Source organism: Macrosteles quadrilineatus, unplaced genomic scaffold (genome assembly GCF_028750875.1).
Source record: "Macrosteles quadrilineatus isolate MER2022 unplaced genomic scaffold, UCM_ALF_1.0 Scaffold_1__1_contigs__length_201487025, whole genome shotgun sequence".
Taxonomy (NCBI): Eukaryota; Metazoa; Arthropoda; class Insecta; order Hemiptera; family Cicadellidae; genus Macrosteles; species Macrosteles quadrilineatus.
In genome coordinates, this window is record NW_026542594.1 from 97,632,867 (window position 1) to 97,652,788 (window position 19,922).

Here is a 19,922-nt window from a genome sequence, read left to right on the forward strand (position 1 = left end):
AATCAGATAATTACTCGAGAAAGTGATTTTGATAGAAAGCAAACTGGTAAGGTATTTAATATGTCACCATTTTAAAACAACAAGGTCAGGGGCCTGAAATTTGCACAGAATATTTTTACAATTTACTTTATAAACTGTGTTAAATCTCAAAACGTTCGGCCTATAAATGGCCAAGTAATATAAAATCTAACGTTTAAACCTCTTTGTAGGACATCCTGTATATTTTATAGTGAAACTATATGCCATTGAATATTATACTGTTGGTTAATTGTAACCGGTAAAAATTGCGTTTAAAGTTATGTTTAAAAAATTATATGGAAGTGTCACCCGCACGCATCTGAGTGACGAATCCATTTCCTGTTGATTTGGCAGGTGCCTGACTCGAGGTGGATTGAAATATTACAATCACTGAACTTTTATTGCATGAACCAAGGAGATTATTTCTAATAAATTCCCATCCAACTTTAGGTATTAATAGACGATTTATCTGAAAATTATCTCAGTTTAAAATATATAATAATTATGTAAGTTGTTTTAATTCTCCTCCAAATATAAATTACCATAGATAATTCCAGAGTGCTGCTGGGTTTTATTAGTCAACTGTAAATAGAAGCAGATTTACGCTGTGTGCTAAAAACCTCTTTGGTAATTAATGAAAGTCAATCACTTATTAACATATTAGTTTATATGAAGGCATAGTTCAGCCAATTCAACAAATGAATCGTCATTGTAATAGTGTGTTAAATAAACTTACTTTTTATTTAAAAGTAATACTATTTGTAATGCAATTGTACTATTTGTACTATTTGTATTACAAAAACCCATTACGGCATAGAAACCTTCGGAACTGTAAAGTAAAATCCAAATCATCAGTTACATATTGATTAAGCTCAACCATCCAAATTAATCCAACAAATCGAGTTTGCAGTAGTACGTTCCTGTAATTGAATCTAAAATTACATTTCGAAAATGACGAGGGCAGCAGGTATTTGTGGTAAAATTGTCATCCTTGCACGAATGTGGATTATAGATATCCTGTAGTTTATGTGGTTCTACTAGGCCTAATTGGTGAAGGTTTTTCTTCGTGAACTGTTATACTTTTATTCATTTGTCATATATTTTGACAGTATATAATTCACAATTGGATGTTAAAATAAATATGAAGTGTGGTATATAAAATGCATTCTATGCCAGGCAAAGTAGTATCCATACCATATTTTAGAATGAAGTGCAGTTATAGTTGAACAATTTATTCCTAACTATCTAACCGAATAAAGTTTGAAATTTCAGCAGGAAATACAATGAGTAACAGTGGGATGAATAGTGAAAAACATTAATAATATAAAAGTATTTTAATTACAACACTTTTGTTAGCGTGAACAGCTCATTGTCATATGATAAAACATCTTTGGTGAATATTGACATTCGTCATATACATTTCACTCATTATAAATACAACATATTACTTGATCTTAACTAATAATACCTTAAAACAGATCTTATACGAACAGACCCAAAAGCTCACAAGTTACTATCATTGTACCTCATAAGTTTGAACAAAATATTGCAGGATAATTTAAGATTGGCCACATTTCACATTTCCTGAGTGTTTCGAGTCTTTTCATTTACTTATTTAACACTAGCTATAATGTGCTCTAAGCTTGCTTACACATTTTCTGTCAAAACTCGAATAAAAATAGAGTATTAGTCTTGAGTTTAATTTGTTAACATTGATAAGTTACATCAGGGACCGCCGATGAGCGCAACGAGAGTTTTCATGTAGTCTCCAGACGTATCACCCTGTAAAAATACCAATGTCAGTAAAGGGAAACCTCTGATATGTGTTTCTCTAAATACTGATCTCTATATATTTTGGAAAATTCTTTAAATTCCTATTTTCAATTACATTACAATTTTGTTTTATGACTGTTTTTACTCTTATTTTTTTTTTTTTCAAACGAATAGTGCTACTTCACTAGCCGAAATTCGTATCCAATTCTCCTTTATTAAAACTCAAAACAATGCAATGTTATTGAAGGGATAACAATACACACCCTATAATAAATTTGTGAAAGTCAACATTTGTTAGTTTGAGTGACAAGGCATATAGGTTGTGAACTAAGTTATAACTAGCAGTGTGCCCGTTCTACAAACGAGGATGTTACAGTCAGTTGAAACCTGATTATATTCAGAACGGTAGTTTGTTTGTCTATCAAGTTGCTTACCATTAGAAAAACAATATCTGGCCGTTTTAAAGCAAACCTAATGCTTTGCAAATAAATGCCACGCGGATACGGTATATATTTTTAAGTAATCTGTATTTTATATACGATGATTAAGCTTTTGCAGACAGTCAAAGTCCGGATCAGCCAAGAGCAGGTGTACAAATTCATTCCTAATATAAACGGGAGGCGACGATGCGGGAAGATCTGTGGCGATTTGCGGTATAACAATAGTATCAAGTTGGAGAAAAAAATTCTGCTGACAGAAGGAGGGGGCATTGCATTAAACAATACTCTTAGCAGTAATTTTAGAGGAGTGGTCAATGCCCATTGTATCCACTGAGCACCTTTCAAGCGGTAAGCTCAAACTGTGTGCTAGAGATTTCGTGATAAAATTGACATCAATAACGAGCCAACAATTAATCATTGCAGTTACCAAAAGCATCTTCAATCAATACGTTTAAGGCGAATATATTAGATTGCGTATTGTTTTGATTTTCTAACTGAATGAGAGATTTTGAGCGGGAATTTCAGCGGGGGTTAGATACTTTTTAGGGGAACAACAGCGTTGGGTTTAGTGGATTTTTCATCATGGATGAGTGCTTGGAACTGTTCGCTATGAAAGAGTTGAAGGTTACCCTTACACATAAAAACAACTTAAAGAGTAAGATGTGTACTGATTTGACTGAGTATTAGTTGAATTGGGTTGAGTTGACATCAAAACCTTGTGAGAGCTTGACTTAACATTCTGGAAGTTACTATACATTCATGGGATATTTTGTAAGTTCATTAATGGAACATTGGTCTAGTAAAAAAGTCATAAGATTGCCAAAAGTTGGACATGTATTAAACATTATTATTTTCCAGTCCATAAGTTGTTCTTGTGTTATTATCAAACAACCTTAAAGCTGAATTCAAAAATACAAAGCTTTGACAAATTATCAATTTCATACGTCTTCAAAGCCTGTACAGTATGTGTCAGTTTGCTGATGCTGTTAATGTTGCATTGTGTTGTTCTAGCCCTTTCTCAAATTTGGTTACGAAATTTACACTTCTCATACTTCCAAATAACAACTTACTCTAATTATAATTGATCAACAGTAGGTTTATTTCCTACACTTGGGATAGTTTTAATGCAGTAAAAAGCCAATACACAAAATAAGAACTAACACGATAGTATAAATCAGCTCTAGAATGAATAAATGGGTAGAAACTGGGCAGACTGACAGCATATTCCCCAATACGAACTACAGTATAGTAAAAATAATATTTTGAAGATTGTGCATTTGATTAAAAAAATTGTTCCATTTCCCCAATGGATTTTGGAATAAGTTTTTGTTATGATGACACTTAAATATATTCACGAATCTTTCTAATTCAACCTGAGAAAAGGGGTCGTGTAAGCCTTTTGCAATAATAAAAAAAATTTAATTTTCACATGATATCAAAACTGTCGTAAATTAATTCACATTGGCTATCGAGATGTAGTGCTGTGTAATTCTAATTAGTTTTATATTGCTAATAAATTATATATTTTTCATATATAAACTTGCTTTAATGTTGGAAATTATGCGAATTTAGCCAACACATTCATAATGGGAGTTGATCAATAATTATATCACTGGTTACCCCAAACATTGAGAGCTCAGTGACCTGGAAATTCTCTTATTATAAAGTTAGCTAGGATGTGTTGTTGGGCTGATGATAAGTTTACGATAATTATCTCGTAATTTACGTATTAACTGGACTCATTTCATTCCACTCTAAAATAAAAGAATGCATCGTACTAATAACAGGAATACTAACCTTGACATCACTCTCCAAAGTTTTCCCGTAGAGTCGCTCATATTCCTGCTTGATATTGCCAAGGTCAATCTCACAGCGACTGACGATGATACGGATCAAGGTGGCGTCGTCAGTTCCCAGTCCATCTATAGCTTTGTAAAGTTGGTTGGCGTAAAAGGTTTTTGGATTTTCTATATTTTGCACTGTGAACAGTAAAAATGCAAATAAAACAATAACCGCACAAAGGAGTTCAAGATAATTGATGGAGATCTTCCTTGAATTCAGAGACAAACACGAAACGACGAAACACTACACTTAAAACGAAGAAAAAGAAATATTCAAATCAAATTGAGTGTATGCTATTCTAGGATGCAGAAAGGGGTGTCAATACCTTAGATCCTTAGGTTAAGTTAGGTTATATTATTTGGTGTATTATTAGGTTATAATTATTATAATAACCCATTTACGATGTAGACAGATCCACTGTACTTAAAAAATTATCTTATGGCTAGCAAGCATATCAAGCTTATCATTCTTGTATCACGGAATAATTATGACTATAGACCATATCCTTGGTAAAAATTATATACGGCTATCAATTCCACCAGCATTTTACACTCATCATGAGAATAAATGACGTAGCTGTTCAAAAGTTAGTCAAACTGTTCAAACTTCAATAATTTTCTCACCCACTGCCAACATGGCGTCCAGCAAAGATCCGCTCAGTTCACTTTGCAGCGCCTGTTTGATTGTTCGTCCTGATATCTTCTTGTACTCTTCAAATACTAATTTCAGCTGGCCATAGCTTTCGTGGGCCAAGATTTTGTTGAAAACAGCTTCATCGGTACCCCATTTTGCTTCTCCTAAAAATGAGCATTCAGTTTTTAATCAAAGTTTTTTTGTCCTTATGGACGCTAGGCACGAGCCTGGGATTGTTTTTCACATTACTTCAGGCTAGACCTAGGGGTTGCGGCATTATCACTTATATAAAATCCATTGGTGACTTGGCAGGGATCGAACCCGAGACCTCAGGGACTGAAGTCCCGCGCTCTAACCACTACGCCAGCTCGCTCCCCAAATCAAAGTAAGAAATCAAAGTAATCAAAGTAGAAAACAGAAAATTTTCATTATCTTTTTCAGATGTTTGTATTTGGTCCCTTTTAACAGGAGATCATACCAACTCTTTTCTTGTTTCCTAGTCTTTTTAACAGGAAACTGACAGTAGTTGTTACAAATAATATTTTACTAAAAACACTTCTTATACTTTTGTTTTGTTACGAGTTTTCTAAAGGGTTTAGTTATTGCTTTCTTAGTGCACTTAATCATTATCTTAGTGTAGGTAGTTACTTTACCTGCTGCATAAAGAGCTTCAGCCTGTTCTCTGGCTCTCTCCGGACACACTTGCATTGGTTGATTTCTTACAGCCTAGAAACAGCGATTGTCTTAAGACAATATATTTCTAAACTATATTGAGAATTTATTTATATTTAGGCATTATACTTCCTAAACAAAACAAAAATATTAAGGACTCATTATTCTACATTTTTATCGATACCCCTTGCAAGATATGAGACACTTATCTCATCTGATAAATAGTTTATTTCATCACTATGGCATAAAGTGAATCTTTTCAACCCAAGCTCAAGTTTTACTATCAAGGTGAAACCGAGGTCCGAAAATGAGCGAGGGTTGAAAAGACACTTTGTGCCCGTGTGATGAACTATAATTTTTATAATAATTCAATTCTAATAGAAACTTAGGATGCAGGGTTCTATCACACAATTCTTACATAAATATACCTTTGTCTGACGTGTGAACCTTTGTGAACTTCTAATATAACTAATATATATAACTTTCAAACTTTTTATAACATGGATAACTTTGAATATCCATCCATCTATCTATCTATCTACCTATCTATCTATCTATATCTATCCATCCATACTATTATAAAGACGAGGTGGTATCTGTCTGTCTGTCTTTTTCATTCAATTGTCAATTATCAATCAATAGTCAATCATTGAGATGAGGACGCCACCTAGGTGCGTATTTTAACCCAAATATGAGTGAAGGATGAGTGTAGAATGTTGTGTGATGACCTGTGTAGCTTTGTTACTGACTAAGATCAGCGGATTCATTAGTCAGGATCATTTATTTAAAGCCGATTGCATTTATTTTTTATCAGGAACAGCTGGGTCCAGATTCGAACCATCAAAAAGCTACTGACTTTTCTCAGGATCGAACCGGCGACCTTTTTATTACTATATAGGCGAGCACTATAACCACTCAGCTACCCAGCCAGTCTAGTGTCTGTATGAGCTAAACTAAAAAAACTACTGAACCGACTGGGCTCAAGCTGCACAAAATAAAGGACACTGCTTCCAGGATACATATAGAACTGTTCCCGCTTCGATATTGATTCAGAGCTCTGCCCCATGGGCTTTTATATTTCTGAGGTGAGAGTTTTAAAAGTAAATATTGATAGGTAAACATGACAACAAAGAGAAAAATCATAATGTAAACAAGCAGAACTAGTGTCAAATGTACTTGACTTCACAACAATTCAACACAGTTGATTTAAACAAATTTAAGAGTGAGATAACATTTCATATGGAATAAGTCGTTGATAAAATAAATCTTTCATTGATAAAATAAGTTAGATTCTATAACTGTTGCCATATCATCATCCGCTGTTATCCTCAGTTTTATAGATATATTTTTGTGGAAACAGTAAAAAAATACCTCCGCTGAAGAAAACCTGCAGACAAAGCAAATTTCCATTCGCCTGATTATATGTTCACTAAAATGCCTCCTTAGTTTGGAATTACATTATGCACAGGTTTGGAACTATTGTGGTAATTTTTAGTTTACAATACAAACTACTCAGCATGTAATTTGAATAAACATTAAAATCTAACACTAATTTGGGATACAGCAACAAGCAGAAGTAAATGTTTTTTATCCTATTGTTATACATGAATCCTGTTATGGCCTGTGTTTCATGCATGCTTTTATGTTGAAAAAATAGCTATTCCTATTTTTACTTAACTTTATCATGACAATTAATTTAGTGGTTGTGATTAGCTGTTTAAATTAAACCAAAGGTAATATTTTAAAACCAAGTGGTGTGCAGTTGCCTTTGGTTTCTAAAATCTGTGGAATGAGTTTTAATGTTATTTTTCTATAATAATTGGTAAGATTGTAAATATCGAAGTGCCTTGAATTATGGAACGTTCAAAGCCACACTTGCTATAAGAATTTCAAAATTAACCAGCTTTTTGCAAGTTATTTGTTGACAAAATAAAATCCTAGGTAGCCCAAATGTTTCACAGTCTGAGCTGCTAAGTGGTAGGCCTACAGTTCAATGTAGTCTAATGTTTCACAGCCTGAGTTGCTAAGTGGTACAATTCAATTTCGTTTCTAAATCAAATAGTAGATGTGCTATCATGTTATAGAATTTTCAAAGAACTAACATTGCCTCTTTTGCATTCGGGTATAGCATCTAGTAGTAAATAACTCACCGTTGCAATCAAAGTCATAAATCTTCTGAAGTCTCCACTGGTCACACTACATACGTGTTCTATCAATGGTCTTTTGTACACTAAAAATAAAATAACATAATAAAATAAAAACTGTATATTGTAAAGCATGGTTTTTAACAAAATAAAATATATGAATACAACATAGTTAATTTCACTTGTATCACAGGAGTACGAAAAAACTCTATGTAACAAGTTCTTACATGTTTGATATGATTCAAGGGAATAAATATCGTGTAACGAAGAAAAGTAGACAAAGAACCCAAATGATTTTACTGATTTCATTTCGTAAACCAGGAAAATGTAAAATAATAGTTTAATAATTGATTTTAGTATTTCAATTAACAACTCAGGTATAGCAAATATAAACTTATTATTTGACCTATAAAATATGGAAAAGAAAAAGCTATATTAATGTTAGAGGTAATTTAATTAATGCATCATACTGTATAAGATTAACTGTGTTTTTACTAACCTTTTTTATTTATATGACTGAGGTTAACATTCAGTTATACTAGGGTATTTTATGTAACTAGGTACTGTTTTACTTTCCTATCTGCCTGGTTTTTATTAAATACTTTATACGGGATCCACTTCTGAAACGGTGCATTATGTTTTACTTGTCAATTGTTCTGGATTGTTAACTAGTCTCATCATGATATTGTGAGAGGTTCTAGAACATGCTGCATGTAATATAGGTGTATCAGTACCACGTGTAGGTTATCCAGATTAAACAGAAATATGTAGATTACGAGTGTGGCCAAAAATGGCCGTTGGGTAACAGTAGGGGTTTTGTTGCTTAAACATGTATTGTGTACATATTATTGTAGGCATGCTAGTGAAAAATACTTGCTACGACCTTTTTAAATGGAAACAAAGAGAAAATATGTTGGAAATATAACAAAGAGAGATTAAAACTGATCAATTATGATTCTACGTGTGTTTTATACTTACATATTTCATATGTGTCATTGATTTGTTTGATCTCCTTGTAGTCGCGGGTACATAAAATCTCAACCAGGGCCATTTTGTTACATCTCAAAATCCCCGTCAGCGCATTGTGGAGTTGTTCACAAAGATATTCTACTGGGTGAGTCATCAGTCCGATAATAACCTTTTTGAAATTGCCAGACAGTTCACTTTTCAGGTCCCGAATCAGATCCTAAAGAAAGAAATATTTTTTTAAATATATACTTCAAATTACTAATTGCCATACTTCATGATATGAGTATATCCTCAACATTTCTTGTTGGATTTTGGTATATCTAAAATATGTTTACATCCAAGATTCTCACTAGATTCTAAATAAAGATTTACTTTAGTAATCACTAGTAAACAAACAAACAAAATAGGCATTTGAGCTTACTCGTTCAATCTCCGTAGCGTATGTTTTGGAGATCTCCTGTCTCTGGTTGTAGGATCGCTTGGTCAGAATGTCTATGATGGCTTGTTCATCAGTTCCGAACCCCTTCATCGCCTGACGCAGCGCCACGGCGTCCTCGACAGCGTTGAAGCCACTGACAGGAATTACAGTTGGCACTGCCTGGAAATAAGTAGGCTTATACATAACTTTAATATGGGTTGTTACTACATCTTAGAAACCACCTTGACAATGCATCTCTTACCTGTGCTTGGTTCTTGACAGCCCTGCCATTGATACCTTATCGGTCGTTAATAAAATTCACCCCTTAAGACTATTGTTTAAAGGTTTTTTACCAAATGTAGTACGATTTTCTAAAGAAGTGTCACTGGAACACAGAGAGTGGGACGATGATTCACGGTTTTAAAAATTGTTCTTTTAATGTAATTTTTAATTATGAAGTTTACTGAATCCCCATTTAGAATCTTCTTCAACTTGTCAAGGGTATTAAAAGGGCTTAGCACAAAGATAAAAAAATGTATACTATTACCAACCAAAGCTGTGAAAGCTCTTTACAACTGTTTTAAAGAAACCCGAATCCCGAATGGTTGTATTACCACTGACTAAATAGCTACAAAGCTTGTTGTAACAAGTATTAAGTATCGGTAGCCATATTTAAGGCTATATAGCAAGGTAGTATGTGTTAAAATCAACTTATACTTACTCTGTTGTTGAATGCAAACCCTAAAGCCATCCTGAAACAAAAAGTATTTGATAAATACTTAATAAATACTTGATAAATACTCAGAAGCTTACTAATCATCAGTAAACTAAATATGTTATGCTAAACACATTATAACAGATAATACTGCAAATATTATTATAACAACGGACAAATTGTAACATATATTTGTAAAACTTATTAGTTAAATTACGGATTCTGACACTTATTTTGGCGATTTTATAACAATATTGGTTACTTCTGAAGTAACATTAGGTTACAAATTGACTAAATACCCCCGCCGCAGCAAACCTGCACCCTAAGCGAATGTCCACTTGCCTGAATTGATTTTAAATTAAATCTATTTAAATAACACTAGGTTTAAAGAGTACCTAGATTTGCTGCTACAGGGAGGTTAATAAAGTGTCTTTTTAGTAAAATATTAGTAGCTTAGCATAAAATAAAAGATTTGCCAAGTTTGCTCAAAATATTTCCATAAACAAACAAACTACGCACACCATTTTACAATATTCTGCATAAGTATAACATGAGAATTTTAAATTTACAATATTTTGAATTTTCTCCGTTAGCAATAACCGTACAAAACACTTTGGTATACTAAATTATTTGTGATTTTTAAGCTCTTTAAAATTGTCTAGAAAATTTTGGTCTTGGGAAATTTTGTGTTTCGAGGGTCAAAAATTAGAAAAACCCATTTTTACTCCATACAAACCCCCCGTCAAACCCTGTTCCCAAGGTCTGATCATGCTGGTTCGCAAACTCATTCAAGCTTATCCCTTCTTACACCTTCAAACCAAATGTTGTAAAAATCGGACAAAAATTACTCAAGTTATCGCGTTCACGGACGTATATATATATATATATATATATATATATATATATATATATATATATATATGTATGTATTAATCTAATCTATACTTATAAAAGGCAAAGCCCTCACTGACTCACTGACACACTCACTCTCACTAATTCTCCCACTTCCCATTTACCTAGGAGGCTGAAATTCGGTACACTGATTCGTTGGGCATTAAATAAGGAAACTAAGTAGTTTTTATTCTGATCGGGCATTCGGGCTCCGCCCCAGTGGCTTTGGAGTTTCCCATGTTAACCTTATGATTTGTCATATTTAAAAGGAACTAATGAATCTTAACCGCTGTTTCAATTAAACAAGTTGGTTCTTTTCTATGATGTTCAATAGCATTAAATTTACAAGGATTACCAACAGGATGCAGCACTATTATTTTTTTTTAATATATGACAACAGCTAATTTGCAAGCAACCAAAAGGTGAGTGAGCGTAGCGAACGAACTTCAAACTGGGGGTGAGTTAGCGTAGCGAACGAACTAACCTGAAGGCAAGTGAGCGCAGCGAAAGAGCTCACCAGGACGTGATTGAGCCATGCGAACGAGCTCATCTTGAAAATTAAGGAGTTAAACGGGGCAAAGCCCGCGGGTACAGCTAGTAATGTATCTAACAAAAAACCACTAAGTGGTAACACTTCCCCCGCCAAGTCAGCAACCCAAAAAAGACAATAAATCACCACTTTTCCGCCAAGTAAAACAATGTAATGTATGTAAGTTTGGCAACTTGGCGGCAGACTTTTGCTTGTTTTTTTTTTTCATTAAAGTTACGTTGGTGGATAATTTCACAAATCAACTTCTCTAATTAATTAGTCCAACTAAGTATAATAATTTCGAGGTAATCAGTAAATATAAAACCATCACTATTATGATTTTATGAAATGTGACACAAATAAGGTCAAATTTTGTAAAATAAGCTCTCATCTAGCAATGTACTATTGGGAGAGATACTTGCTCAATGAAACTAATTTTATGGTATTTTTTAAAGTGATCAAGCAAAAGTCTGCCGCCAAGTGGCCAAACTTACATACATTACATTGTTTTACTTGGCGGAAAAGTGGTGATTTATTGTCTTTTTTGGGTTGCTGACTTGGCGGGGGAAGTGTTACCACTTAGTGGTTTTTTGTTAGATTGTATTTATTTTTGTAGAAAATTAACAGTTAAAATAAAAATCCTCTTTTCTCTTACATATAGACCAGGGCACAACTACACATAAAATGCATTGGTGTTACATAAGTGTTCCGATAATTAAACCCGTATATCTAAAGACTAGTGTAAATTGAGCCCTTATTAGAGAAGTAAAAATGTAATCAAACAGATTAGGTTTGTTAGAAATAGCATAAGGCAAAACAAATATTGAAAAACTCATTTTTATCCTAAATAATTTACATATCACTTTTTACATTCACTTTTTTGCTTGTTTAACATACGTAGACGGATTTTCCCGATTGTTTTATTTGTTTTAGTGTATCAAAACATAAAACTAACCTTATTTAGTTAAATAAATTTTGGCAATATTATGAAGAAACAATGTTAAAACTAACCTTAGTACTAGTACTAAGTTTCAAGTTCCTAGGTTTCATATGTTTTGATAAGTAGTATTAAACTGTTAAAAATGACGAGCTGCTGTACCAGTGTACCATCGGTACACTGCATTTTTCAATGGAAAGTATCGGGGAATATCACTGCTCTAAGTAATTTTATACAGTAAGTAGCTCAAATCATTCGGTATACCTGAAATAAATCCTACTAATATTATAAATGAGAAAGTTTGGATGTATGGATGTATGGATGTATGGATGTATGTTTGTGACAAGTGAACGCGAAAAATACTGGTCGGATTGGGCTGAAATTTGGCATGATGATAGCTCACATTCCCGATTAACATATAGGCATATTCTTATTTCAAAAATCCTTTCGGGCTCCGCCCCAGTGGCTCTGGAGTTTCCCATGTTAACCTTATGAGAAATGGAATTATTGAATCTTAACAGCTGTTTCAATTAAACAAGTTGGTTCTGTTCTATGATGTTCAATAGCATTAAAGTCAAAAGGATTACCAACAGGGTGCAGCACTATTATTTCTTTTACATTTATGACAACAGCTAATTTGCAACCTAAAGGTGAGTGAGCGTAGCGAACAAACTTCAACCTAGAGGCGAGTTAGCTTAGCGAACGAGCTAACCTGAAGGCAAGTGAGCGCAGCGAACGAGCTCCAACCTAAAGGGGAGTGAGCGTAGCGAACGAGCTCCAACCTATAGGTGAGTGAGCGTAGCGAACAAACTTCAACCAGGACGTGATTGAGCCATGCGAACGAGATAATCTTGAAAATTAAGAAGTTAAACGGGGCAAAGCCCGCGGGTTACAGCTATCCTACTAATATTATAAATGAGAAAGTTTGGATGGATGGATGTATGGATGTATGGATGTATGTTTGTGACAAGTGAACGCGAAAAATACTGGTCGGATTGGGCTGAAATTTGGCATGATGATAGCTCACATTCCCGATTAACATATAGGCATATTCTTATTTCAAAAATCCTTTCGGGCTCCGCCCCAGTGGCTCTGGAGTTTCCCATGTTAACCTTATGAGAAATGGAATTATTGAATCTTAACAGCTGTTTCAATTAAACAAGTTGGTTCTGTTCTATGATGTTCAATAGCATTAAAGTCACAAGGATTACCAACAGGGTGCAGCACTATTATCCTACTAATATTATAAATGAGAAAGTTTGGATGTATGGATGTATGGATGTATGGATGTATGTTTGTGACAAGTGAACGCGAAAAATACTGGTCGGATTGGGCTGAAATTTGGCATGATGATAGCTCACATTCCCGATTAACATATAGGCATATTCTTATTTCAAAAATCCTTTCGGGCTCCGCCCCAGTGGCTCTGGAGTTTCCCATGTTAACCTTATGAGAAATGGAATTATTGAATCTTAACAGCTGTTTCAATTAAACAAGTTGGTTCTGTTCTATGATGTTCAATAGCATTAAAGTCAAAAGGATTACCAACAGGGTGCAGCACTATTATTTCTTTTACATTTATGACAACAGCTAATTTGCAACCTAAAGGTGAGTGAGCGTAGCGAACAAACTTCAACCTAGAGGCGAGTTAGCTTAGCGAACGAGCTAACCTGAAGGCAAGTGAGCGCAGCGAACGAGCTCCAACCTAAAGGGGAGTGAGCGTAGCGAACGAGCTCCAACCTATAGGTGAGTGAGCGTAGCGAACAAACTTCAACCAGGACGTGATTGAGCCATGCGAACGAGATAATCTTGAAAATTAAGAAGTTAAACGGGGCAAAGCCCGCGGGTTACAGCTAGTACTTTATAAAAGTTTTAAAATAATTTTTCAGCTGATCCTATGAATTTCTCTAACATTTTAAATTAATTGAGATTTAATCGCAGCTGATCCTTCTTTTGTTTTGATTTTAATCCCATGTTATTTAAATGGGCAAAATCGTACTTTGAGGGCTTGCCAAGGGTTTATGGGTCAACGCACCGACTTGTGACCCTCAAAAGGCACATCTACACTCTAAGGGCTTTCAAACAACATAAAAAACATTAAAATTGAGCCAGTGGTTTGGGCTGTAGGTCCGTCAACATTTAAGGAGAAGAAGGAGAACACGGAAAATTTTTGAATTTTCAAACTAGTTTTTCTTGGCTCAAACACAACCTTTTTTTAAATTCTTTTTTTTATTTTGCCAAGAATGATTGCCCCTATCCAGTGGATGAACAATTATTTTAATAGCTTTTGTTTCTTCAGAGCTATAGACGAGTAAAAAAGCCACTTTGTCACGTCATGTATATATACACTGCAGCAGCTGTGTACCGCTGGGGGACTTGGCGGGGCGGAACGCTGCCGCGTTCCTTAATAAAACACTAAATTTATATGGACATCAAAATGAAAAAGTGTATCAATCCCGGCTCCAGGTCTTACCGTGCCACCTACAATAATAGCTACTTCCCTATAGGGAAATTTGCTAAAACGAAATACAGTTCTAAGAAACCTAATTCATCATCGTTCCCAATAAATTATTTGGCAAACATATTTTGTAAAGCTTCTGTCTGTTTTTCAAACATACCCTTGGGTCAAATAATATAGGCAAAAAATTAAATCGTTTAGGGTCGAGCTCCTGCTGGATGCGAGCCTACTCCACTGCATCCTGCATAAAAAGTACAACATTCTATTGGCACTGATACAAAACTGCATTGAAATTTGATCTTTTGCTCTATTCTTAAGTTAATTATTTAGAAGGGATAAAAGCTAGATAATAGTTAAAATTGAGAAATTATAGGAATTTGCTTTAACATGGCGGTCGTTGCTTTAGGTGTTTAACATTATAGAAATAATCCTTTGAAAATAACAGTTTTTCTATTTTTCAGATTACCTATCGTAAAGTTTGGGTGTGCATACGAACCACTCACAAGGTCCTCACCCCCCATCAACCACGCACATGACCCGTACCTGAATCTTCAGCGTCCGCCTCAAGTATTGTACTTGAATGAAATAAAATACTCAACCGCTAGAAAGATCTCCAGTATTTTACTGGTTGTCTGGCCAGTAGTGATATTATTAACTATAAACAGTTGTTAAATTGGCGAATACAGGAGTTATTCAGTAGTCATATCATTATATTATATTGTGAGAGGTTCTTTAACATACTGCATGTAATGTACATATATCAGTACCAAATGAAGTTACAGTAGAACCCCGGGTAACCGAGATAAAGGGGGAAGAGTCGTTTCGAATAACAAATTTTTTTGTTAACCCAACATGTGATAAAAATAGCCTATGTATTACGGTATGAAGGCAAAATGAATTTAAAACAATGTCTATACAATACAGTGTTTTGTTTCAGCTACAAAAATGTTACAATGTGTTACGAAAACCCATTTCTAGAGAGAGGGGCTCGCTATTTACATATATTAAGTATTGCACTTACATTTTAGCCTTGTATTAATTTATAGAACCGTTTCGTTTAACCTGGGTTTCGGTTAACCGGTGTTCTACTCGTAAAGTGTATGTGTAGTGTTGTTAATTAATATTAATATTAATAAATAATGTACAGTTACTAACTTCTGTAAATATGAATATAGACGTATTTAGATTTGGATATTATAAGCTCTCTTTCCTTCTCTCATCTATACTAGGCTCGCATAGCAGAATTGGGATGGACTACCAACGCGTGCACGAGTTTCCACTCTCGGTGTAACAATGACAATTCTTCGGCGCAACCTAATGTATTTTACACATTTTTGAACAATTTGAAATCAATGTGGTCAGACTCGTATGGGGGCTCTCTTTCAGCAATATGCACGGTTTACGCGTTGAAGTGCGTGATTTGAGTGCGCCCAAATTTGGAAAAGCCATTTATATGCCAAATTTCCTTCAATAATTCCTTACCGCGTGTAAACTCCTAAATCTGGTTTCGAGTTCTATCGATTAATTCTCTTAAGAATAATTGTGCTGGAATCTACTCTAGTCTACGTCACTTACTCGTTTTTGTAATTCTCTCCAAATAAGATAAACAACACAATACAGAGGGCCAGAAGTGAACGCGACGAACACGACCAGCACAGCCAACAATCTGCGACCGTCTATATCAAGCAGCATGCATGACACACGACGCGATAACACATTGTTTGATAAGAAATCACTCGACTACTGGATACAGTATGTATTCGTATAGTCATACTGTGCTCTTTATACCCTCCAAGTTTTTTTCAATGGGAATATACTGAAGTAGCACTTTGATGTTGTAGAAGAAAGTAAAATGTGCTTCTCGTCGGTGAGAAGTGAAACTGAGCAAGTATAATCAGGACCAAGTCGCAGCGCGGCTAGAAGATCCACTGATAACGTTAAACTTGCATAGGGGATGCACGTTCTGGGCTCCATATACTACAATTAACAAAATAGAAGATTTTTCATTCATAAATATGCATCCACGGCTACAAGAAAGTAGCTCTAGAATCAGGTTCAGTTGCCATTAAGTGCAAGAAACAATGTCTTACACCTAAAGCTTCACAACACTTGATCTCAAGCTCAAGGATCATTGGCACGAATAGGTTGATAACCAACACATATTGTAACTTCCAAAAACATTCCTATAAAAAAATACAGGAGCCCTTAATGCCAATTAAAGAATCTTTAGTGAGAATATAAGAAGCAACTCATTACAATTAATGACTGGTTTTTTATAATATTACAATTCAATTAGAAATTCATGGACTTATTTAATTTGCACAAACAGGAAAGATACAAACAAATAACATTTCGTACAACAAGTACAAATTACTAGGTAAAAACCCAGTGTCTAAAATTCTATAATTTGGGAAACTATAGTTCTTAATTAAATGTTACCAACACTAAAAAAACTCGTTTACAAAATCTAGGAGGTTTGAGGAGAAGCGATTCCACCTCCTCTACCTCACCATAACCTCACCAGAATCAACAGTAGACAACTATATCAGATCTTTGAATGCTGTGCTCTCTGGCTGATATATATACTTTTGTAGTTTGATAGTTCAATTTTACCTTTTATATAATAATTATAAATCGTAAAATAGTTTATGGCTAGAAATTAATATGTAGTATCTCAGTTGTTAATTTTGGACACCAACTATTAATAATTAGAAACTAGCCCTTACCACACGTGCTGGTTTATACTAACAATAACATATCAATTGTTATACTAACAATAACAACAACGATCTATTATGCAGGGTGTCTCACCTAAAGTGAGCGAATTATTTGCTAACTTTTTGATCATATGAAGAAAAGATTTTATTTCGCAGATATTTTCTCTACTAGTTTAAGAGTTACTTGAAAGTCCTATTACAAAATCCTTGAAAGTGCGTTACACCTATAATAAGAAAGTCCTGTATGTGGTGTACATTCTGCTTACTGCAGCTCATAAATGAGTTTGGAAAGGTAATTCAATAACTAAATAAGTTTTAGGATTGAATTTACAATCTAAAATATTTCATAAAGAAATTGATTTTATTGTTTAAAAGAAGGCCATTAAGCCATTATAATGGCACCAAAATGGCGGCTATACATGATAAAATGTTGGAAATTCTGTATTTTATGGTATTTCGTTGAATTTTCTCTCTAAACTTTCTCGTTTTTGAGCTACAGGATGCAGAGTGTACACAGCCAGCCATTTTATCTAACGTGTAACACGCTTTAACATTGAAACGAATGAGAAACAAATAATGATAATAAAATGTTACGCTATGGCATGTTATTATTCTGTATTATATGTACGATTATTGTTTATCTGTTTATCTTAAATGTAGGTGTTTTATTTAAAGTAGGTTAGGTACTTTTAGGTAAAATGTTATTTTCAAATTAAATCATAGTTAGAGTATTTTTAAACACGCAAGTTTACACCCAAGTTAACTAAGTTGTCTAGGAAATTTAAATTAATTTGAAAAAATAACTTTATAACGCCAAGCTGTGAAATTGATTTTTTTTTTCTTAAATGAACTATGGATAAGTAACCACTTCATACGCCAGGTCTATGGAACCACATTATTCTCATCGCATTCTCCTCCCGTTGCGAAGTACGGGTTTAGCAGCTTGTTCAAATATTAATCAAGATTATTCATACCAATAACATATCTTTGTAGGATAGTGGGTTCGAGGAATAGGTGATATACAAAAATAAAAATACGCCGATGTTCATCTGTGGTATATTGACTAAATTACTGAAACAATCTGCTCAATTGGTCCAGAACATATAAACTTCTACATTTATAGTAATATTAAGATAAGATCGGATAAGATGTATACAAATCCTACGTCATCGTAAGTTGTGTGTAACCATATAGTTTTAAGCGCAAACCAGAACTGACGTCAAGCAATTTTAAGCAACTTATTTCCTATCCAGTACTCTAGAAAATTTAATGTTACGTGGGTAGAATTTATAGGAAACCCTTATGTATGGTGTAAATGTATGAAATGCCTTTTACTCACATGTTTTTTCCAACAGTCGAGACAACTCGTCAACTCTACTCGGTCAATGCCACTGGTCACTCTGCCTGCACCCTGCAGACTGCGATTATTCAACTCTGATACCCCACCCAACTATGGACTTTGGAGCGAAACAGGAATCTCCCCAACATTGTGGTCTCCTACTAACAAATCTCAAAACACGGTACTGCTTTTCCATATTTGCAAAAATACTTCACCTTAAAGACTTTTTGTCAAAATAGAACAGTATTTTAAAAGGAATTTAAACATTTGTAACATTTAATGTACTTATGCCATTATGAAAACTGAGGGCAACCTATATCTACATTTTCAGTGCATGAGCCTTTATTATATAAGACTGGCTTTTTTGGCTCTATGAAGAAACATCTTCATTTTATGTTATTGTTGGTTGAACGTTATTTGTAACTGATTTCCAACCCCGAAATGTATTTGTACTGATACTGAATATTAAGTAGCTTTTCAAAGCTATAAACCTAAAGTAGACTATAGACACACTTAATTAAACAGACGCCATTATATAAATAACCATTATAACCATTATAAACACCATTATGAAATGGTGGGTTGTGATTTAAGTTAACCGTAAAATGTGGAAAAAACAAATAGTAATTTTGATACTATGTCTATACATTATTTTAATAGTTTTCAATCCGTCCTTGAATAATGATGTGTCCTACTATTTGACCTTGCATTTGCGAATATATATCCTAAAAAGAACACGAAAAGTCCCATTTCAGTATCTAAATATTTATTGCGTGATTTGGGATTTTAAAAAAATCATACAACACCAGTAAATTACTGTATGTATATACAGGGCGAATCTGACCACTATTGATTTCAGACAATAGTCATCCCTATTTTATAACTACCTATCATTGTCCCCCATCATTGTTAGTCCCATAATGATGGAATAAAAAATACCACTAAACAATCACCAAGGTATAACTATAGTTTAAAGTTGATGTAATACAAAGCACTTACAAACCTTATTTAAACTTTATCCGCATCCCTTTTAGTTTTAAAGTTATCAACTAAAACACGTTTTCCCATAAAAAATAATCATTGCAGTGCCTTTGGTACCTCTTTCGACATTGTGACTCAATGTGTTTAATTAACATACGTTTAACATGGGTTTAAACATGGGTTAACACCTAGACAAACTAAAATAATAACTGATAAGTTGTAAATTAAAAAGTTGGTCGGAATTGCCATACCGTTGAAATGATATGCTGTTTGACATATGATGTTATTTGGAATTTTTAAGTTTTTAATACCTAAATATCTTCAATGAATATTACTTTAGATATTTATCTTTTGAGATATTATTGTAATATTGCGTGCACAATTAGTTTAAAAATAAGTATAAAGTTAATAAGAAATGCAAATGTTTAACTATCTTAGAGATATCT

The 19,922-nt window shown here is 33.9% G+C and overlaps 1 protein-coding gene across 2 annotated transcripts; it reads right to left on the reverse strand.

Annotated features, from left to right (window-relative positions):
* Window positions 1-1,378: 1,378 nt before the first annotated feature.
* On the reverse strand, window positions 1,379-18,576 carry LOC128982235 (annexin B10-like). 2 transcript variants are annotated; one of them, XM_054401300.1, is made up of 9 exons: window positions 18,496-18,576; window positions 9,631-9,661; window positions 8,913-9,089; window positions 8,501-8,708; window positions 7,529-7,608; window positions 5,360-5,432; window positions 4,697-4,870; window positions 4,029-4,210; window positions 1,379-1,800 (listed from the first exon to the last, which is right to left on the reverse strand). In XM_054401300.1, coding segments are annotated over exons 1-9 (984 nt in total). In that variant the 5' UTR covers window positions 18,498-18,576; the 3' UTR covers window positions 1,379-1,743. The 2 variants fall into 2 exon arrangements, with proteins under 2 accessions (XP_054257275.1, XP_054257276.1); XM_054401301.1 differs by lacking the exon at window positions 18,496-18,576 and adding an exon at window positions 16,015-16,099.
* Window positions 18,577-19,922: the final 1,346 nt, after the last annotated feature.

What these genes read in the sequence shown, in the direction of transcription:
- LOC128982235 (XM_054401300.1), bottom strand. An exon ending in ACGCTACGGAGATTGAACGA is followed by an intron (nt 8,709 to 8,912) that starts GTAAGCTCAAAT and finishes TTCTTTCTTTAG; the next exon opens with GATCTGATTCGGGACCTGAA. An exon ending in TGAAGCTCTTTATGCAGCAG is followed by an intron (nt 4,871 to 5,359) that starts GTAAAGTAACTA and finishes GCTCATTTTTAG; the next exon opens with GAGAAGCAAAATGGGGTACC.